Consider the following 22,369-nt stretch of genomic DNA (forward strand, 5'->3'; position numbering starts at 1 on the left):
ACCACACCTCTCATTGCGGCATAGTCAATTAGGCCATTTTGGCCATTTTTGACGGGCTCTAGCGCCTTAAAAAACAAAAATATCAAAAAAAGCAAAACGGCCCGACACAGATATTGACAATATTAATCTGTGTTGAAAAAATCATTGCTCTAGCTTCAAAAACCACGGAGGAAAACGTGGAGTACGTTTGTATGGATGAATGACCACTCCTGTTGGCTCTTAATTACTGTTTCGACATGTACAAGTACACTTCGGCACTTCTTTCCAACAAGGCTGCTTTGCGTATCGGGTACCACATACAAGCATCCAAACAGTATAAATATTTTGTAACATTTGAGAGTTACAATGGCAACGCTTACTGTGTTGGGTCACCGTTATTGTATGTTGGTCGATCTAGAATTGCAGGAGGATGAAGCAACCATCAACAATATTTACTTTTTTAAACTGTCGTGATAGGCCAACTAGATCCAAAAAAGCGTTTTGAGGAATTGATTCCCAGTAAGCTGAAAATCGTTTTAATACATTAATTTGGTCCTAAATGCGTGTAATCCGAGTTTGCTCAATCCCAGGAGTTGTGCTGGGTATGCATAAATTTTGAAAGCCTTGGGAGATACATTTTTCCTTGGATTGGCGAAACCACTAAATGTAAAAGGAACCCACCATCATACAATGTCACTGCAATTACCACCAGCTGTTAGTTCCACTTCCACTATACCAAATGTCAAAAGCAAATACACGAGTTACTATAATGATGCCCAAATCACTAAGTATGCCCATTTTTGAAGCTTCTATTTCTCCAGGAACCCATTATCAGATCCTAACCTGAAGGCAATAATATATTAGGACACAGTAGGAGGATACAGTCGTCTTCGAGATATCGATATAAACATACACACTGTACACAGTGCATATAGTCTAGCAAGCCAAGTTTGTCAATAGAAAAATGTGGGTGCAAATCGAACCAGCGTACTAATTTTGAATTTCGCGACTTTTTCTACTGAGAAAGTTGGCTTGGCAGAGTATGGATATAAAAATATCCTCATCAGTTGAGAACTCCATTGAAGACATATGAAGACATCACCTCCAATGTTACAAATCTCAAGGTCCTATATACCGAACAGTTTAAGCTGTGCGTTGTATGCCAGTTTACTCCGTATGTAAGTAATAGAACTATTATTGAAACCTATTTCCAATTATATACAATTGAATCCACATCTTCAACGGGCAAAAAAAAAATTGGGAAGGCGTCTGAAAACAACTTTTTGTACGACTCGTTCAAATTGAAAATGTAATCCAATCTTACAGCACAAAACTTGTATAGAAACCGCTTCGTTCCAAGCGCATTCATTCGCGAGAGTTGTCCATCAACCGGCGATTAACATCGCTTGATGGTAATCAGCTGGCCGTGTATCGCTTATCAATCGCAAGCGAACGCCAGTCTAATGCTTAAGCAAACCAGTGTAACTGTAACCTGGGGATCTGTGATATTACAGTGCCTACTGGGAACGGCAACCACTTAGTGCGTCCTTTTTTTCCTCTATCACTCGAACACAAGAGCTATAAAGAGGCAGATAATGAAATTTCGATGTTCGCGGTAGGTCCACAGAGCGCATGTATATATTGGTTCGTTCCACTGATAGCTCAATCTATTCATCCGAATGGAATTGCATCCATCGCAAAGAGCGACTCGAATGACTCGATAAACGGGCTCAGGAAAGGGCATAATGTGCACGACTTTGTTGCGTATGTGCAGAAGGCTGGTGTTTGATCAGAATATCAGATTTCTTCAGAACGATGGTTATAAACGTTTATTGTGCTTGGCTTATGCGGGTTTTATTGTGTATTTGAACGGTTTTTCTCAGCAGTAATCCGGTTTGGCTGCGTGTTTAGTCCTTGTTGCGAAGGGAAAGGCAATTAATAAAATCGCTGCACAGGCAACATTGAAAGAAAAATAAAATAGATAATTGAAAGTACGAGTCAAACTATAGTTACTAAATAATTTGGCGGCACACCAGCCATGCAAACAATATACTAAACGTTTATAAACATGTTTTAATTAAATGTGAACACTATTTGCCAGGACGTGGCATCATGGTAAGGTATTTGTTAAATAATCAGGACCGTGAATTTCATGCAGCCAAACAACCTACAAGGAACTAATTACTTGTATTATACGCGTGTTAACTATGAATTATTTATAGATAAATTCCATAAAATATATCTTGTTTCTAACCCATCTCATGTGTGTCGGTATGGCAAAATGATTAGAGTTCTTAGTACTGAGCGCTCTTTGCCAATACAATTCATACCGGGATCTTAAAATTATTATCATTATATGCTTCTCAGAATACTTACTCAGGACTCTAAGGACTTGTTCCCTGATAAGTTTAGGTCCTCAAATTGTATAAATGAATCAAAGTGAATCAAGCTATAAATAAGATGAGATTTTTTTTTTATAAAAAAGATTTACCTTGAATGATTTGATAAGTGTTAAAATTAAAAATTACCTGTAGGTATTTCTTTATAGGCATATATTCCATTTTCAATCCTGACTATATACAGATGGGTTAGGTTAGTTTAGCTAGGTTATGGCAACTATACACGAAATGGCGAATGAAAACTGTAATTTCTTAAACTTAATTATTTTCTTCGCAAGTGTGTTCAAAAACATTGCGTGTATGTATAGTATAACACGGACGGTATAAAAATTGTAAACTCAAGTCATAAAAACCCTCTGCCTCCCGGGAATCGGATTTCTATTGACGTGACTCTGGCTAACAATTTCGTCTTATTTCGGCAATCTCCCTAAAGGTACCTATTGCACAATGTGCTATTGAGTTTTTATGGCGAAACTGTCATAGAAGTCTTCGGTCTGTAAGTTGTGCAAATTGTAAAGGTTTTTCTCTCCCCTTATACCGTTTAAATGCAAATCTCGCTTACCTAATGCATCAAGATGATAAATATACCTATTGCACAACTTGTGGTTTTGCATCGTTATGATTTAGCACTTTCTCTTCTCTATCTAACATTTTTGTGGTAGGCATACAGTTTTAAATCATCTCCGTGCTTATCTTCAGTTGGTTTCAGTATCTTAATGATCTCTAAAATTTAGGGTCTTATCGGCAAGATTAGTATAGGAGGAGCAGTCGGTTTTCTTAAAAACTATTGTCTACATGCGGCCTGCGCGTGGTTGAGAGAACTAAATCAAAATTCCGAAAACTTAAGTGAATAATGTAATCAGTTAGGTTGGTATTATTAACAAATTACAATTGGAAACGACATATAAGATCAATATTTTTTTTTTTTCTTTATTCTTCATCATCGCAAGTATAGTGGTAAGTTTTCTCGATTTATTGACGAACATCAATAAGATCATTGACAATAAACGTTTTTGCGAATGCCCGTAAGGCGTACGTGATTTCCTCGAACGCTTCTTGTAGTAGTAAGTCGTGTAAGGTTAGGGTTGTCGCAAATTTTCCCGGATTTGTCCCAAAATCAAATAGACTGACCTGTCTTCATTCTTATATGGTTTTTTAACAATATGAGTGAAATTCAGTAAGCCAGTTTTGAATTTTGTAAGGGTCATAATGGCAGCTCAACAAAATATCTTGCAGAAACACGTTTTGGTAAAATTAAGGATTCAGTGATGTTTTGATAAATACATATATAGAAAGTTAGAAACTTTGTTGCAATGGAATACGCTATTTTATTGATTGTATAAATTGTATTCCATTTTTCTGATTAATATTTCATATGCAAGCGCGATGAAACGATTGTATGTATTTGCGACAGCGTTAGACTACTTATTTAATTTTTTATCTATTACTTTTTTATATTACTTACCCGATCGGGGCATATCTCTTATAGCACATGTGGTGGTAAAGCAAAGTCTTATCTACTATCTACGAGGGGCGTTCAATAAAAAGTAAGAATGAGTATGTTATATACAACTTTTATTAAATGTTATTTTATTTTTCGACATAGTCACCTTTTAGCATAATACACTTAGTATATCTTTTTTCTAAACTTAAAATTCCATTTCTAAAAATGGTTTCATCTTGAGTACTAAAAAAATCGTGTACTGCAGCGACTACCGCGTCGTCGACTTCAAATTTCTTGCCTCTTAGGGGTCATCCATTAATTACGTCACACGAATTTCTAGGTTTTTTGACCCCCCCCCCCCCTTGTCACATTTGGTCACATTTTGGCAAACCCCTCCCTCCCCCTAAGCGTGTGACGTAATTAATGGATGACCCCTTAGGTATTCCTTCAATCTCGGAAATAGGTAGAAATCACTAGGGGCGAGGTCTGGTGAATACGGAGGATGCTTAAGGATATCGAACCCAGCATCACGTATTGCAGCCATTGCAACGGCGGACTTGTGTGCCGGTGCATTGCCCTGATGGAACAACACAATTTTCGAGAGTTTACCTCGCCGTTTTTCACAGATCTCATTGCGCAATGTTGCTATTTGTTTGGCATATAAAGTGCCCGTAATAGTGGCTCCATGCTCGAGATACTCAATCATTACGACCCCTTTACCATCCCAAAAAACTGAGCCCATGACCTTACCGGCAGATGGGCCCACCTTGAATTTCTTCGGAGTTGGAGATGATGGCCTTTGCCATGTCATAGACTGCAGTTTCGTTTCAGGGTCGTAATGATGGAGCCATGTTTCGTCCATTGTTATAAATCGCGCCAAAAAAAGTTTCCGGTCTTGCTGTATCAGGTCCAAAGCTTCTCGACAAATCTCGACTCTAGTTTGTTTTTGCGTGTCAGTAAGCATTCTGGGTACCCAACGCGCTGGTACCTTTTTCATACCCAAGCGTTCATTAAAATATTATCCACGCTCCCCGTTGAAATCTTTACATTTTCAGCAATAAAACGAACCGTGACACGAGGATCCGTCAAAACTAAGTTTTCGACTTTTTTCACAATTTCTTCAGTTACTGCTGTAGTAGGGCGTCCGGAGCGGGGGTCATCCATGGTTGATGTTCTTCCACGTCTAAATTCGGCGCACCAACGTGCGACTGTCCAATACGGAGGAGCATTAGACCTTAAAGTGTCCCGTAAATCTAAATTGACTTGCGGGCTCAGCACGGTTCCATTTTTATCGACTATCACTATACTATTTGATAACGGCGCGCAGTTCAATTTTCTCCATTTTCGCTAACGTACTCAATAGCATCGCAAAGAAATCGCCGTATTTTTTTTAAACAAAAAACAGTTAAGTTTTTTTTTTCATGGCAATCAGCTAGGTAGATTAGCTTTACCGGCCAGTATTTACTTTCCTAATATTTAAAGAGTTTGCATCTCATTCTCATTATATATTGAACGCCCCTCGTATCTATATACTCGTAGGGGGCGTCTTGCTTACTTCCCTATATTACCCACGATGGACACTAATATGCGTCCAACTGGTAGTTTTTGCGATTTGTGTTCAAAGTTGTTGGTTATGACTGTACATCTCAATACCATATATAATTGACATTAACGAATTGAACGTACCAGAAAATGCTATAAACAGTACCGCTCTCTCTCCACTATTCTACTCTAGCGTCTATACCTACACCATTGCGCATCCCTAGCTCGGCGACACCGGTTCAGCCCAACTGGTCCCAGGTAGGGTTTTTACAAGCGAGTACTACCATGCAACATAGTAATGAGCCGCATCGTGGACGCTCGAGCACAGATAACTAACCAGCACTACTCTCCTAAGCAATATCGTCACGAACATGTCCCCTCTTTTACGCACTCTGCTGTTTTACTAGTTTTACAACTTGCTCTCGGCAAATTTATGCGTAAATTAAATGGTTCATGAATCTACATACGTATATTATATTGTTTTTGAACACTAAGGAAAGAGAGAAAAGAGACTTTTTTAACACGAATATTTGAGAAAACACTGCCAAGTTAAAGGTTTAAGCCATTTTTCCTTAATTTGGTTCAACCAAGGTACTTAACATTTCTTAAACATCTTTAGTATTGATTTAACTCCGATTTCTCTTTTATAAAAATAGGTTGCTGTTTGTACTAATAAAGTAATGGCTGTTTGCTGAAAAAATTACAACTTTTAATTTTTAAAGTGTTTTTCCAACCTTTAGCAAAGAAAGTTTATTCTTCTAATCATTGTACCCATTCGACCTTTATAATACAGACATCAAGTGCAACTAGGTAAACCACAACCGGAGACTAGTTTAATTGAAAGTAAGTAGCACAATTAATTATGAATCATCTATGTATTGAGGTTATTTTAAAGTTACTGACTTTTAAGAGGATAATGGACGACCGGTCCGCTTCTCCATACAAGTCCCCATTTTCCTCTATGGATATTGACATTTTGGAAAATATTTTTTACAATGATGAATATTAACCATAGCAATGCTCTTTCGTTTGATTTTCTTTCGATGTTTTTATTATTATAAGAGTTAGCTTTTTTAAAATTTGTATGAAATCTTTTTTTTCGCTCCTAGCTCGTATACTTAATAAAACAAATCAAACCAAGGGGCATCAGGCTGTGTAAAAATATTTTCCAAAATGTCAATATCCAGAGAGGAAAATGGAGAAGAGGTCGTCCCTTTCGTCTTGAATTTGAAACAAAGTTGTCTTTTGTCATTTGCAATGTGTTGTGACGTAGTTTATTTACAACAAGTAGGTACCTACGTAACAGCTGTTCTTTGGCGGAGGTCACCAACCCGCGCACTATCGTGCGATAACGCCCCAATTGCCGGGATTGTGTAACGTTAACGTTACTGATAACGTTTAGGCCTGATAAATAAACTACACGTGTAATAAGAGTTGCTGACTAATGAAAAGAGTGGGTGATTATATAACACTCGTTGTTTTGCCTCTGTATCTGTGTCGTGTCGTATCACAGGCATCAGGCATGCGATAAACAACGATTGCTTGTTAAATAACAATAATTGTTATACATTTTGTTTTATTTTTCCCGTCAACAAAATTATAGCTATTTTTATAGAATGTCTTATGTAAAAAAAATGGTTCAAGTACAGGTTCGCCCAAAGAAAACTATTATAAAATGGTAGTCATTCTGTCATTCAAACTTAAAAGGCAAAAGGTAGATATGTAGTTAATTTTAATTAAATGTTTCAAATGAAAAAACCCTCGCTTCCATTCTAAAGGCATCAAGCAACGAGCCTTGCTTAATCCATAGGCTTCGCTTCTCGCTGCTAAATCTACACTAGGCGATAGTATCGCATCGTAGGTGAGTGCAGCGGGCGTTGACCCCTGAACTGAATCCAGGTCGCGGAGGTTACGCAGCTCCGCCAACTGCTAGGAAAAACACGAGGCGTTGAGAAAGGGATCTCAATGCTGCCAACTGGTTGTGGCGAATAATCCAAATTTGAAATGTAGAATGCGTCTGACATCGTTGTCACCTCGGCAGTCATTGCACTGGCGTTTCATATGGGCCCGTTATCAACATATGTACCTAAATCGCCTCGAAACTTGTGAATATTTCAGGGTTTCTTGTCGGCATTGATTTAAGCGAGTGCTTTTTTTCATTGAGTACTGCGATGAGGTTTAAATAGGTACCTATGTTTCGAGGTAAGGAGAATAAAAAATCCAGTTTTTTTTTTTATTTAGACATATTTTTCACCTTTATTTCACTGATTTATGAAACCTAAAGGCAATAAAATCAAGTTATGAATTGTTGTCAGGTGGTTGGTTAAGCATTTGTCTAGTTTTTCTGTATTATATATATGTAGGTATTGTAGGTACCTGTTTCTAGATGTAGGTATTACGCGGTGGTGATCCTTAAATAAATAAAATAGTCGTAAAATAAATAACGATTAAATGAAAGGCCGAGAAAAGTTATTTAGACCAAGGAAAGGTAGAATAGGAGTCGTAGTCGTACCAAAGAGGTGAAAGAACTTGCATTAAGAACTGACTGAGGGAACTGCACCGACAAAAAATCTCTTAAATTAAATAACGGTGGTTGCAATAAGTTGAAAAATATAGAAGAAACTATTACATAATAAGATTAGGGTACGTATACGTAGGTATTTATAAATTCTTATTGTAGAGTCGTGCTTTCCGAACTGACTATAAAACTATCATAACAAGAAGCATTTATTTACCCCCCTTATTCATAAACGTTTACTAAAGTTAAGAAGCCGATAATCGTTTGTCCCTTTCCGACGTATTGGTATGATAGAAAGGGACAAACGATTATTATCGGCTTGTTAACTTTAGTAAACGTTTATGAATAAGGGGGTATATCTTCAAGTTAACCTTTGAATTATTTTGTTTTGAGTTGCACAATGCGTACCTATCCAACAAAACGAACCTTCACTTTACTAAATGGTGTCAGAAGTGCATATAATAAAATAATAGTATTTTATACAATTGTGATATAATAGAGAGTTTTTCAGTCGAGTACCGTGTTTAGGCAACGAAGCTTGCTGAGTTGCCTAAGTAAGGTACGAGATTGAAAAGCTTGATTATATCACTATTGTATACAATACTTTTTCTACTAGTCACCAAAAATAAAACTTTAAAGTAGTAAAATCATACAAACAAACCAAACCAAAAGTATACTGAGCTAAGATTAGCGAGCAGCCGCGATACCTTCATACTGGTACGCGACCTGGCCGCCGCGCCCCGCGCCCTACGGCGGGCTGGTCAACGACACCTTCTCGTAACTCATGAGGCTCTGGTACTTGCTCCGCGCTAAATTAAATTTTTAGACAGTTGTTTTCTCGATTTTGGCCACCGTAGCCTATGGAGACTAACAGGCAACACTAAGTGGTTTTCGTAGTCTATGGATGTTGCTATATTAAGGGTGTCACATGCGCGTTTCTGACTCATGAACCAATTGTTTCTACTATACAACCTAAAATAATTAATTTGAGCTATGGTTTTGTTTCGTCCTCTTGATCGCGGCGAGCTGTGATTGGTCAATTTCATTATAGTTGACTAAACTGTATCGAAATGAATATTATAGTTGAGTAGGGAGCCCATACATTAAAAATACCCAATTGCAGTTTGGTATAAGAAATCTTAATTCAAGAATTACAGTCGACTAGTAGAAAAAACAGATATAAATTGTAAAGGCAGTTATAAAATAAGTCAAAAACATGGAAAAAAAAACGTAACGCAATGGCACCCAAGTTGCCAATTTAATCGAGTTTAATGAAGCCTTAAATCGTAATCACGCCGAAAAGCATGAACCAATTTTAACGGCGAGACTAGTTTTAAAAGCCTGGGAAAGTAAATGTCCGCCTCAATTTAGCGTTTCATATCGCAATTGCATTTTAATTACCTAATAATTATAAATATCAAGTTTCTTAACCCTTCGTAGTATACGACTTTATTATACTGTGGAGAGTTGGAGAATTGATATAACCTTTAAATTAATTGTATATTTGGCTTTTAAAAAATACCTACATAGACGGATAATAATATTAATAGGTGACGTTGACATTTAACTTAAGTATATAGATTTTTTCTCCTATTAGGTTTTCATGATGCTGAGTAAGAATTACATAGAATTCTCATAATCTAATAAAAAACCGGGCAAGTGCGAGTCGGACTCGCGCACGAAGGGTTCCGTCCGTACCATAATGAAAAAAACGGAAAAAAATGCAAAAAAAAAATGGTCACCTATCCAAGTACTGACCACGCCCGACGCCTTGCTTAACTTTGGTCAAAAATCACGTTTGTTGTATGGGAGCCCCATTTAAATCTTTATTTTATTCTGTTTTTATTGTATTTGTCGTTATAGCGGCAACAGAAATACATCATCTGTGAAAATTTCAACTGTCTAGCTATCACGGTTCGTGAGATACAGCCTGGTGACAGACAGACGGACGGACGGACGGACGGACGGACGGACAGCGAAGTCTTAGTAATAGGGTCCCGTTTTACCTTTTAGGTACGGAACCCTAAACACAAAACTGGTGTAAGTATGGGTTTTTTTTTAAAGAAAACTACTGGTTGAGGTTTTTATTTTTATGAAAATTCACATATGAAATTACATAATGGAAGCAATCGATGGTTTCATCTCATGAACACCGAATATTTTACTGGAATCCATAGATTGCATTTTTATTGCTAACTCCACAAGACAGTACAAATCGTTTTGATGATTTAAAAAAAAATATACGCGTCGACTTGAGAACCTCCTCCGTTTTTTTCGTCGGTTGAAAATTAATAGTTGAAGTTGCCTTTACCATTTACCTACAGTTCATTTCTTATAAACATTCTTGGTTGAGATGAGACTTTTTAATAGCAAAGAGTCAATAAAACTACGTCCACTTGATATTTACGATTCAATAAGCGCGTAGCATTATCTGATTCGGTTTGTTTAGGCTGCGGTTAGGTGTTCTCGCAGAACCGGTCTGCCAACTCCTTTTAGAGCAACTTGCTCAAGTGATTTGGTTGGAACTTGTTACTTTTTATTAAGCTGTTTGTTAGCTTTCATAAGTTACCTCTGCATTTCTGAGAGTTTTAGATTGTTAATATGTACTTGCTAATTATTATGGGCTTATTAATTCCAGTTCAGAAGGCACTAGATGTCCTTACCTGACTATAATTTTGTCTGTAGGTAGGGGTACCTATTTCGATTAATGGACTAAAAACTAAAAACGTTCATAGTGGGTTTATATTTTAACATCGAAGATAATATTTATATAAAACAGGTCAGAATGAAAAACTTTAATTTCGAAAATAATATCGTTTCTTTTATGCACTTCACCATTTTTGTTATGCAAGATAATTAACTATAACCGGCATAGTCTGGTTCTCTAAAAACTATTTCTCTCTCTCATTTTTTTTTCCAACCATATGTAAGGCTGCCAGAAATCCCCAAAATCTTACCGTTATATTTTATATTTGAGTAGGTAAGGCAAGATGTCTCACCGAGCGAGTGTTTGGTCTTAGAAAATGTTCGCCGGCACCTGCAGTCAGCAGTCTTTTATTTACACAGGATATACATCTACAAGCACGTTTTTTGTGCGACAAACTATTCAATCGTTACCCGTGTTATGCTGGTATCGGTGGGTTTTAGGTATAAAGGAGCTCCAGGAGTTGATATTCCTCCGGCAATACTAAAGATATGTACTTACATAGATTTTTTATTAATGTAATACTTAATTTATTATTCTAAGCAATACTGAACTTCACGCTTGGATGAGTCCAGGTGTTTATTATGGATGTTTCTGCGATGCTCAAGGCTCAAGCTCAAGGTCATTCTGACGAATGCTGTGCGGGAGTCTACGCTTGATTGTTTTTGATATTTCTGTTGCCTGTATACACAGAAAAAAAAATGTTCTCCAGCCAAGTAAATACGCTTGAGTCAAGATATTTTGTGTTTCCTATATAAGGAAACAATAAAATTCTTGCTTCAAGATATAAAATGTTTCAACGTTTTTTATTTAAGCCAAAAATATCAATTCTTTATCCGAGCTACAAAAAGTTTTTTTTTTTTAAGATTAATATTCTCACCAAGAGCGTTTGCGTTTTGTTTTATGTATTGTAGTTTTTGAATTGAACCTAAGTGTCTTAGTGCAATACTTAAAGAACTTGTGCCAAGAAACTTTGTTTAAGATACTCATAATTGAATTGAGAATTGTATTTCTCCATAAAAACAAGAAAAAGCATTGGTTCAAGAATACGTTACTCAATGTAAAATATTATATTATTTATATCTAAAGCTGAACTTTCTTAGCGCAAAATTTAGTATATCTTGTAAAAAGAATTAATTTTCTTAAACCAACATGATTCTCGTGATTAGTTGAAGATGTAATGTTTGTTGTTCGAAACTTGTTCGAAACTAAACTAAAAGCCCTCTTATTGACTATACAATAATGTAATAAATTCAATAGAGGTACAACTGTTCTAAAAGCTTAACAATATTTAGTACCGGCCAGACGTCATGTTTCTCGGAAAAATCTTAACACCGGGAACTAGGATTTTCAACACACGGTACAGCGACATCTAGCAGGCAATTTGACAACTAAAATTAACTTCTTGCAAATAAACCAAACTCTCAAAGCAAAATTTTGGTGCTTCTTCTTTAAAATAGCTTTGGTTCTTGACCGTATATTGAAAATATCAAACCAAAAATTTATCGCTCTTGTCTAAAAACTTAAAAGGCTCAAAGGAAAATTTTGGTGCTTCTTCTTTGAAATAGCTTTGGTTCTTGACTGTAGGTTGAAAACATCAAACCAAGAATTTATCGCTCTTGTCTAAAAACTTAAAAGTCTCAAAGCAAAATTTTGGTGCTTCTTCTTTGAAATAGCTTTGGCTCTTGACTGTAGGTTGAAAACATCAAACCAAGAATTAATCGCTCTTGCCTAAAAACTTAAAAGTCTCAAAGGAAAATTTTGGTGCTTCTTCTTTGAAATAGCTTTAGCCCTTGACTGTAGGTTGAAAACATCAAACCAAGAATTAATCGCTCTTGCCTAAAAACTTAAAAGTCTCAAAGGAAAATTTTGGTGCTTCTTCTTTGGAATTGGGTAATATTTTTGGTTTGATGAAGAGTTACTCAAGCTAAAACCGTTTTTTAAGAGCGTGCAATATCTCTTGCCGAGACTTTTTTTTATTGCGGTGAATAATTAATATCTTAACTCAGATGTCAGAGGAAGGGGTATTCTAGATATATGATATAATATAGGTCATAATGACTACTACAAGAGATAATTTCGACCGTTTTTTAGTATTCCGAACAAAACTTTGTTCACGGAACACTTATGGGGTCACTTCGGTCTTGCAAATCAGTTATTTTTTGTGTTACGTGAGAACTCCATCATTTCTGAACCGTAACCCATAGTTTCAGAAAGAAAATCCTGTTTTTTTTTTATGTTTTGTTACAGATTAGGTATTGAAAAACAAAATGCACGTGAACCACTATCTTCCGTCGTATGCCCTAAAAATTATCTCTATCAAATCGAGAGTAAACTGAAATAAATGTCATATACTAAGAAAAGTGACCAAGGCCTCCAGTACCCCAGGCTGGAATCGAACCAGCGTCCTCTGCTATCGCGGCAGGTACCTGAACTCGGCCACCGGGCCACAGCGGCATAGGTCGAATTTTTCCAAGTATATGCACTTCTTACTGAAGCCTTGTGGCGCCCCCTGGCCATCCCTAAGGTAGAACAGTATGGTTCGAACCTTCGAACCTTCTAACTGGATCATCTCATGATGATACCGAGTTAGCGAGAGAGATGGCACTGCCAATCAATACTATTAGAAGTATTTCAACTTTTGAGTTTATAATTAATATAGTTTTTTTTTCTACTGAGTCAGTCAAATATCCCACCCCGCGTCATCCCCGGCGCAAAGGTGCCCAAAACGCTCGCCGCATTACCGCGCTGAATCGCGATGGACAACCTCTGCACCAGGAATGACCCGGAGCGGGGATCCAGGCCTCTATCTCGCAAACGGTTCCCAACCTCCTTAAAAAACTCTCTAGCCTCTGAGCACCAACAACCAGCCGTTTCGACCGCCAGAGGCACAAACAAATAGCCGTCCAATTCCGCGTACTTCTCCCGTTTCCTCAGCGCCGCCACCTCAGCAGCTGCCCCTGCTGCCCTCACGGTGCGGCCAATGTGCGATGCAGCAAAAGTGCTGACGCATGTAGCGTCCCAAAGCAAGCACTTTCCTCTCCGCCAAGGCACCAGCGTCAAACCGTCAGGCCTCTTACCATCCGACCGGCTAAGGCCTGGGGGCTCAAGCATGCATGGAACATTCGCGGAAACAAGCGCCCTCCGGACCAGATCGTTAAGAGCGTGATGGCGTGGGAATCTCCCTGCACATCGACCACAATTCAAAGCGTGGTGGCCGTTGCTCTCCACCATAGTACCGCAGATGCATAGGTGAGGAACACACACATCGCAGCCCAGGCGAAGAGCCACCGCCACCCGCATCGAATCGTTGTCAAGGAGGGTGCCCAAATGCGGAGATGGAAGCGCTTGCAACCACGCCCCCGATTCTGGTGCGGACCCCGCCAGCAGCCTCGCCCTATCCGCCCCCACTGCGTTCTCTATCAGACCCTCGACAATCCTCTTGACTCCAACATCGTCCCATAGCCGTTGTACGTCCGGCTTCTCGGGTCGGGGCGCGTTCGGATTGAGAGCCATCCAAGCCGCCAAAGCATCAGCAGCGTAAGGTATGGATACCCTGTTACCATTAGGAGATAAAATTCGAGTAACAAGATCCACGACCCCACTCGCCGATGCCAAGAATGCCGGTAGACTCACATCCCGCACGCGCCGCACCCCCAGACCACCACTCCGAATGGGCAAGGATGCCAGGTCCCATTGTTCTGGATTTAGAGCCACATTAAGCAAGGACTCAACAGACTCCCTCAAATCACAGTCAAAGGAGTCCATTTGCATAGGGTGAAGCCAAGTCGGTACTGTGCGCAAAAAGTACATGAGTTTGGGAACAGCAAAGCAGACCCGCAACAGCACGAGAGCAACATGCGCTGACAGTTTCTCTAATCTCTCCCTTGCCATCAAGAGAAGCTGTCTTCTAACCTCGAAGGCCTCCGGGACCGCTTCTGCGAAAATAGGGGAGCCCAAAAGGTTAAAATTTTGACCGGACACCTCCTTAAGACCAGGAAGGATATCATAAAAGGAGGGAAAGGAAGAACGGGCCCCGGCGCTACAGGGGAAGAACTCGCACTTGGCAGAGTTAACCTCTAGCCCCAATTCTCGAAGGCGAGGAAGAAGCGGGAGCAGATCCCGTTCCACCTCTTCTGGTTTACCTCCTATGGTGCCATCATCCAGAATTTATATAGTAGTGTTTCTACTTGATAAAAAAGTAAAAACAAATTATTTTGCTGAAAAATAATTTAATTTGTTCAAATACTTCTAATAGTAAATCGAGAGTAGTTAAAGGCCGAAGAATAAACGGTCTAGTTTTGCTCTGTAGTTCGTCACATAGCGGTGTCATGGCATCATGGCATGCATATTTTAGATCTCTGTTAAAATTTCAATTCCCAGTGACTACCTCGGGTTTTAATTTAATTTAAACTGAATTAGCAAATGAGGGTTAAGCCGGGTCGGCGACCGACGATCTGAGAGATTCAGGAAATGTAGGCCGGCTTAGCGCTGCTGTTTGCTCTCCTCTCCTAGATCTCTTATAAAATTACTTTATTAGAGCTTAAGAGCCAACGGGAGTGGTCAATTCTCCATACAAACGTACTCCTCGTTTTCCTCCGTGGTTTTTGAAGCTAGAGCAATGATTTTTTCATCACAGATTAATATTGTCAATATCTGTGTCGGACCGTTTCGCTTTTTTTGATATTTTTGTTTTTTAAGGCGTTAGAGCCCTTCAAAAATGGCCAAAATGGCCTAATTGACTATGCCGCAATGAGAGGCGTGGCATTCAAAACTGATATCAATTAGCCAAAAAAGCAAAACGGTCCGACACAGATAATTTCATAATCATTTAGATTTCCAAATTTGGTTACGATTGGTTAAGTTTTGGAGGAGGAAACAGGGGAGTACGAAACCTCGATTTTTGAGATTTTTACGCAGGATTTTTCGCCTTGTCCTTATCGCACTACTTTTAGGTGCCGCTTCCGTTAGCGAGACGGGTATATTTACCTAAAATATTTAAAACTCAGCTCCTGTTTCGTCTTAAAAGATTAAATTTCGCTAGGGTTCAATGACATTTAGATTGTATCGTCTCCCTTAATTTTGGTGAATGTAGACCATGTAAAATGACCATGAATGTAGTAATTAATTCAGAATATTCGCGTTTATTTATATATCGTTAGCTTGCTGAAGTATTTTGTGACGGTATTTTTCTAGGCCCGATACTGTGCATATTGCAATCGCAACCGATCCTCATTTTTAAGTCTAGGGAGTCTGTTAGCAATACTGGGACCGCGGATCGTTTATAATGTGCATATCAAATCGTTTATTGAGCGTCGAGGAGCTTGCGTGCGTCACGTGCGTGCCAATAGTTAGTTTGACTAAACACCGACCGCTGCACATTGTATGCAACATACTTTTTTCAGCGGATTCTCTGGCGTTCCATTGTAATTAGAGCTCCTATTGTGAAGTTCGTTCTCACGCTGAACGAAATTTCATTCTATGCTAATATCGTCGTAGTAAATATATATACGCAGAAGTTTAACCACACCATTTGAATCATTGCAATATCTAAACTCTTATCGCTCTAGCTATGCGCAAAGTACGTGGTCCTTCCTCTATAACGGCGATGACAAGCGAGACGTAATATAAAAAAGTTCTAAAACCATTATTTTATTTAAAATCATAGAAATCAACATTTTTGTCTATGAATTGAAATTACAAGTGAAATAGTTTTATGCACTACCTGAAACGGACCCTTGGAAATACATAGATAATAAATTATAATCTTTACGAATTGTCTCGCTTAATTGCAATCAGATAATTGAAACACGTTGTTTCTCTAATAAGTTTGATTTTTTAACTATTGCATAAAGTCAGACTACTGTACCTACATGTCCTACATACTTTAATATTTTCTCCGTAGTGCCGTGTAATAAATTTATCTTAAACAGATTTCAGAGTCATGCTTGGGTTATTAATATGTATGCGATATTATCGCATTGTCTACGTGCATATTTCATATCGTGCTATTCTTTTATACATAAATATATTCCCAAGACACTAATAGGCAAGCAAACTAAATACAATACGATGGCTTTAGTTAGCTATCGTCTCATCTCAGTACACCATATTACAGTTACTACTAACTATGACTATTTATTTTTAAGTTGATTGTAGTATACCGAGCTGTTATCTCAGTGCTATTTACAAATGATGTACGATATATTTTTTATAATTTTAATATTTGCCGAAAACACCAAACACCATTTATAGACTCGAACAAAAACTCTATAAGTCGCTATAAAATATTAGAATTACGCTACTTCTACTTACCACATTATTTTATCTTTAAAATTAAAATGCAATCCTAATACTTAGTATGAGTAGGTGAATGTTTATATATTATCAATCATTAAGTTGGTCCATAATATAAGTAAATATCTTTTCCTTTGTTTCAGGTGATTTTTGTACCGACGTCATCATGAAGTGGAACGATGTAACAGATATCAGTGAGTATTATTTATTTAAACTAAGACAGGTTTTCCTAATATTCTACCTACCTGATCCAGTCCAGAAATCTGTATAAGTAAATAAGTTTTATTTCGTTTAGAGTGTGTAGATGTAGACTATGTAGAGTGATAAAATCCCGTATACGGTATACGAGAAAATGAGAAAACTTAACGCCGCCTAGCCTATACTTTCGTGTTATCTTGTCAACGTAATCCAGTTGAGAGGAAATACCTTGAGGAATCAATTGACATAGCATTAGATCAAGATAAGTCTGCAGCGATTTTGACAGCATAGACTGTGCAAGTGTTATACGTAATATTTATACGTCATAATTTCACACTTGTTCAGGCTGCGCCATCAAAACCGCTACAGACTTGCCTTGATCTAACTCTAGCTTTCACACAAATCGAGTGAAACGAACATAAACAGTATAACACTGACTCTAACTACTTCCTTTACAATTAATCCCATTTTGGCGTCGGTACAGTATTTATAAATAGATAAAATGACGAGATAATATACGAATATCTGTTGGTTTTGGCAGCTCGCTCGCATACTACATACTACAGTAGTAACTCTAGTAACAGAACGCGACGTGGGTGCTGGGTGCCTGGTGGGCGGATGTGATTGATAGGTCATTACCAACAACTCTTTGTAACTTCGTATTTTCAAAGTGATTCCTCTAACCGGTTGCTTTGACTGCGTAAAGGTCACTTCCCGGTTGATTGATGCCCAATAAATCGGGATTTTGTCGACCAATGGTCCATCGTGGGTCCATCAACCAATTTATTCCTTTATATATGTGGTAGGTAACTAAATTATCTGCACAATAAGAAAGCTGTGGAAACACTGTAGGTTTTCTTGAATGCAGTGATATGACATTAGTATAAAAATATAATATGGAGTGGTATGGCTTTATATATGTTAGGGGCAACTATTCAAGCAGACACAGATTTTGACCTTATTAGGATGTTTAATATGTCTAACTGTCGACATGACCTAGAGTTTTAGTGATATACAGGAGAGTACCAATTAGTGATACATAAACAATTTTATTTGCCCGTATTAAATTGGCGTGTCGCTTTAAATTCACTCTTAAATCAAACAACCTCTCAAACGGCAAACCTCTGATTTATTTCCGCGCAGATCTCCACAGCATCCAATTATACGACAGATAGTTTGGCAAAGTGTCCGGGAAGGCGCGTACGATGAAGGTATATGCAAAGTATCAGCACTAAAGACAGTAACCTATCATCAAAATCTAATGACCAAACATTTATCAATGGGGTTGGCCGGTCGAAGTATTTAGCAGATGGCGCCAGCATAGCTTGCCCTGTCAATCCCTAGATTGTGTCAAATTTTTGTTTTTTAATGCCCTGGATGCCAGCTTTTTTAAGACAAATCTCATAGAAAAAGGGGCAAGCTATGATGGCGCCATCTATGCAAACCTTTGACAGTTGCCAACCCCATTTGCGTTTGATATTCAAATACAGGGCTCATGAGTTTTAGTAGCATGTATCGTCACTTGTTCTTTTGCGCGCGCGAAGTGTTCTTGTTTGAAGATAGATTACCCTATATAAATTGACTCTGGTATATGCACGATACGCACAGTAGTGGCCATTCATCCGGAAATAGTACAGAGGCGACGCCGGCCACAAGGTCCGATGCCTCTCTGACAAATTACTCCTCCATACAGGCTGACATCTGATTGTTGCATCCACAAATTTGATTTTAAATTGATATGAAGCTAGTCTGTATCTATCATATATATATATATATATATAATCTATCCTAGTAGTCTGATGCTGACTGTGATTAAAAATATAAATATATACGAGAAGCATGAGACGATGTTCCCGATAATTTTCTATTGGATTGTATGGAGCAGGCCAGACCGTGAATAACTTCAACTACCATTTTGTTTTCATAACTTTCTACGACGTCTTATTATTTTGATTATTTCACTCTTTGCTGGGATACCAAGTTCGAATTAGCTTATTTCTATTTATTTGGATTATACACTTTTTTTGGAGTAGTCAAATTTCTATTGTAGTTAAGTATATAATTACTACCATCCATCATTTTCATACAACCTTGAAGAGATCGCTGTGTTTGTAATTCTAATCTGTCTTTTGTTTATTAATCGGATAATACTAATCGGATTTACTATAAACAAAGTTATTAATAGGTACCTACTAGTATAGGTGTGTATATATATCCTAAGTAAAATTCGTATCTCGAATTCGATAAATGAAATGAACTGTCTCGGTTACGAGTGTTACGACTCCGTAAATTGTACGGTAGCTTTGGTTGTCAGAAGTTGACGTTTGACAATTCAGTTAAGTACTACAAAACGCCATCTAGTTCGACTGTCAAACTCGATAAATTTAGAATTCGTCACTAAAATGAAGAATAGGTACCTATATGAATACCACTGGAATATCATTCTCTATTGTATTAAAAGACAACAATACATTTTGGTTCTCCACACATTTCAACAGCTTATCTTGCCGGCGGAGAAGGGAGTCGACGGAGAGATTTCTTGATAGGTGTTGCATGACTAATGGGGTGGGCGCATGCGCGTGTGTAATTGCACGTGCAATGCGCCTGCGGTCCCGATGCGGTCGCACGTTGCGTCCGTTGGCTGCGGAAACTAAGAGTATATCAGAAACAAGTTTCCCTCACGCAAGCCACGGCTTACATTCAAGCTAGCATAGTACTACCATAGAGACGTGTTGTCCATAGAATGAGGGTACATATATGTACCATGAAAGCGAGAAAGAGGAAGACTAAGAATTATATAACTTGGTAGATTTGATACATTGAGAAAAGATTGCATGGGATTGATGATTATAGAGAAGACTTATTAAATACTCTGAGCTACGCCGACAGGAACGCATCAGCTCTTCAATAATAGATCGAAAGATAGCATAGTAGAAGTACAGGGGGCCGATTTTTGAATTTCGATCGCTCGATTTCGTCACTCGAAAATCGGTGGAAAACGGCGAAATGCTAATTATTTAAATACGAGCGATCGAAATTTGGAATCTAGTGGTATTGACCGCTCGATTTCAATTCTATTAGTAGAAATTAAATGCCTAGTATTGGAGATATTAATGAACGAAATACACGAAACCGAGCGGTCGAAATTCAAAAATCGGCCCCCAGGGAGCTAAGATAAGATGACAATCGTTTGCGCTACGACGACAACAAAACGCTATCTGTCTCTCTATCTCACTAATATATGGAAGAGTGATGCTGAGAAGAATCTTTCTCCCATCTCATAGTAGGTACATGTGAAACATGAATTGCACTGCAATATAAAGTTATCATGGTCCCCTATGTATAACCAATATTACCATGGACGGTAACTAATAGCGATCATCTATCACCATCATTCTAATAGTAATAGATGATCTGTGGCAATGGAAACCCCACCTGTTACTGCCAGACTGCCATCCTTAAAACATTATGGCTGCTAATTCTTATATTGTGACTAAATAAACCAACAGCCGCGAAAAAGACTACCTAAGCAACAGTCAGTAGATAAAATCGTTAGGACCCGATCTTTGTCCATTGTGAAAACTGACGGTCAGCGGCCATCTTTTTGTCAACCACCCTTAACTACTAAGGTCTTCACGAGGTCTGATCTTGTAACATGTGACGACAATCATAAATTTACTTATCTAAAACGAAGGATTACGTTGCGATGCTATAAGATCTCATAACCAAGGCTCTTTACAGAAAGAAAATAAAATTGCTTATCCGAGCGCGTCGGGCGGCCATGTTGCGCTCGCGCCGAATTGCGGATTACATCACTGCGCAAAAACCGCGCGGGGAGGGGGGCGAGTGGCCTTGGCCTTGCCACTGCCAAGGCGAGGGCAATTATACATGCGCCCACTAGTCTACCGATGTTATTATATGTTACTTGTATGCTTACAACCAAAACGGATTAACTCCATAACAATATAAAAGTAGCTCTACTACAGCAACAAAATGATAGTAGCCCATGATTTTTTTTTGTCGATTGTAGAAGTATTTCAGCTATTGGGTACACTGATCTCCTTTGCTAAAATAATATTTACATACCTGTAAATAAAATTAATAATATACACATACAACATGTCAATAAACAATTAAACATGTTTAAACTTAAATATTGAAGTAAGTATGCCAATGCCAGTGGACTTATCGTGAATCGTGATACGTCCCAGCTAATTCAAGGAGGATCTTGTAATGAAACGGATTATGGATTATGATTTGTCCAGACTGTCCATAACAGATTATAAAGTTCTAATCGCCCTCGTGCAGACAAAGTAACTAAAAGGAAAATTTTGTTTTTCACGAGTATCATGACAGCTAGATCACTCCAAAGGAAACATTGTAGGATTTCTGTAGCTGTTTATGTATAACGCAGTATAGGTATATGTTGTAATCATTGGAATATTATTTGGATAATTCATTCTGTCATTTGTTGCATTGCATTTGGTTATTTTATATCGACGGCAGTTACCGGGTTTTTTAACCTCGAACCAATCAACCAATGCGTTCATCTATTTGCCTCTATCGCTCAAATATGCAAGATGAATTTTCAATTTTCTGTGTTCGCGGTAGGCCCCCAGAACGGGCTAGAAACTGTGTAGCTGTATGCGTTCGAGTGGCCGGGCCGGGCCCACGCATGCACGTCACGCCGCCACGCCATGTTTGCATTGCGGTGACCAACTAGCATTAAGACAATTCATATATAGGTACTTAACGCCTTGAAATAATTGCTAGATTTTATAGGTAAGTCTGGAAGAGACGCAAAAAGAGTCGTTCTTCAGAAAATTACATTTACGAAAGCAAACACCACTTTAAGTGTGTAATGTATTGGGCATCACTTAAGTCAACTAGAGTTTTTTTACAGTTTAGGTAAAAGAAAGTGAGAAAGATATGTTAAAAGTGCGAAAAACTAGCCTCATTCATTTAAACATCATCAGAAAACCCAGCAGTGGATAGCGAAAGCCCACGAGAGGAAAGAAAGAAGCAAAAAAAATATATGTAGGTACACATTAGTTATATTCGCGGACAATAATACACGTTTATTAACGTAGATATGCTAGGGGGAGTAGAGGGGAGTGTGTTGGGACATTGAACGCCTTTAACGGATTGCTTCAGCTCGCGGTAGCAGGATTAGCAGGAATGCGCTAGGTTAAAAAACTGGAACATTCCTAGAACAACAATTAATAATGAAGACATCGTGTCCAATCAAATATAGCTGACATGGAGCTGACCTGCCCCAAAGATTCTTT

The 22,369-nt window shown here is 38.2% G+C and overlaps 1 protein-coding gene across 2 annotated transcripts in view; it reads left to right on the forward strand.

Annotated features, from left to right (window-relative positions):
- Positions 1–22,369, forward strand: part of LOC134791065 (uncharacterized) — an 84,562-nt gene that overhangs the window by 15,689 nt on the left and 46,504 nt on the right. Inside the window, exon 3 of one of the 2 annotated variants that reach the window (XM_063762099.1) lies at positions 17,027–17,077. The exons of the other annotated variant lie outside the window; for it this stretch is intronic. Coding sequence (XP_063618169.1) covers positions 17,027–17,077 — 51 coding nt within the window. The remainder of the gene's footprint in view (positions 1–17,026; positions 17,078–22,369) is intronic. 2 annotated transcript variants of the gene reach the window in all.

This window comes from Cydia splendana, chromosome 1 (genome assembly GCF_910591565.1).
Source record: "Cydia splendana chromosome 1, ilCydSple1.2, whole genome shotgun sequence".
NCBI lineage: Eukaryota > Metazoa > Arthropoda > Insecta > Lepidoptera > Tortricidae > Cydia > Cydia splendana.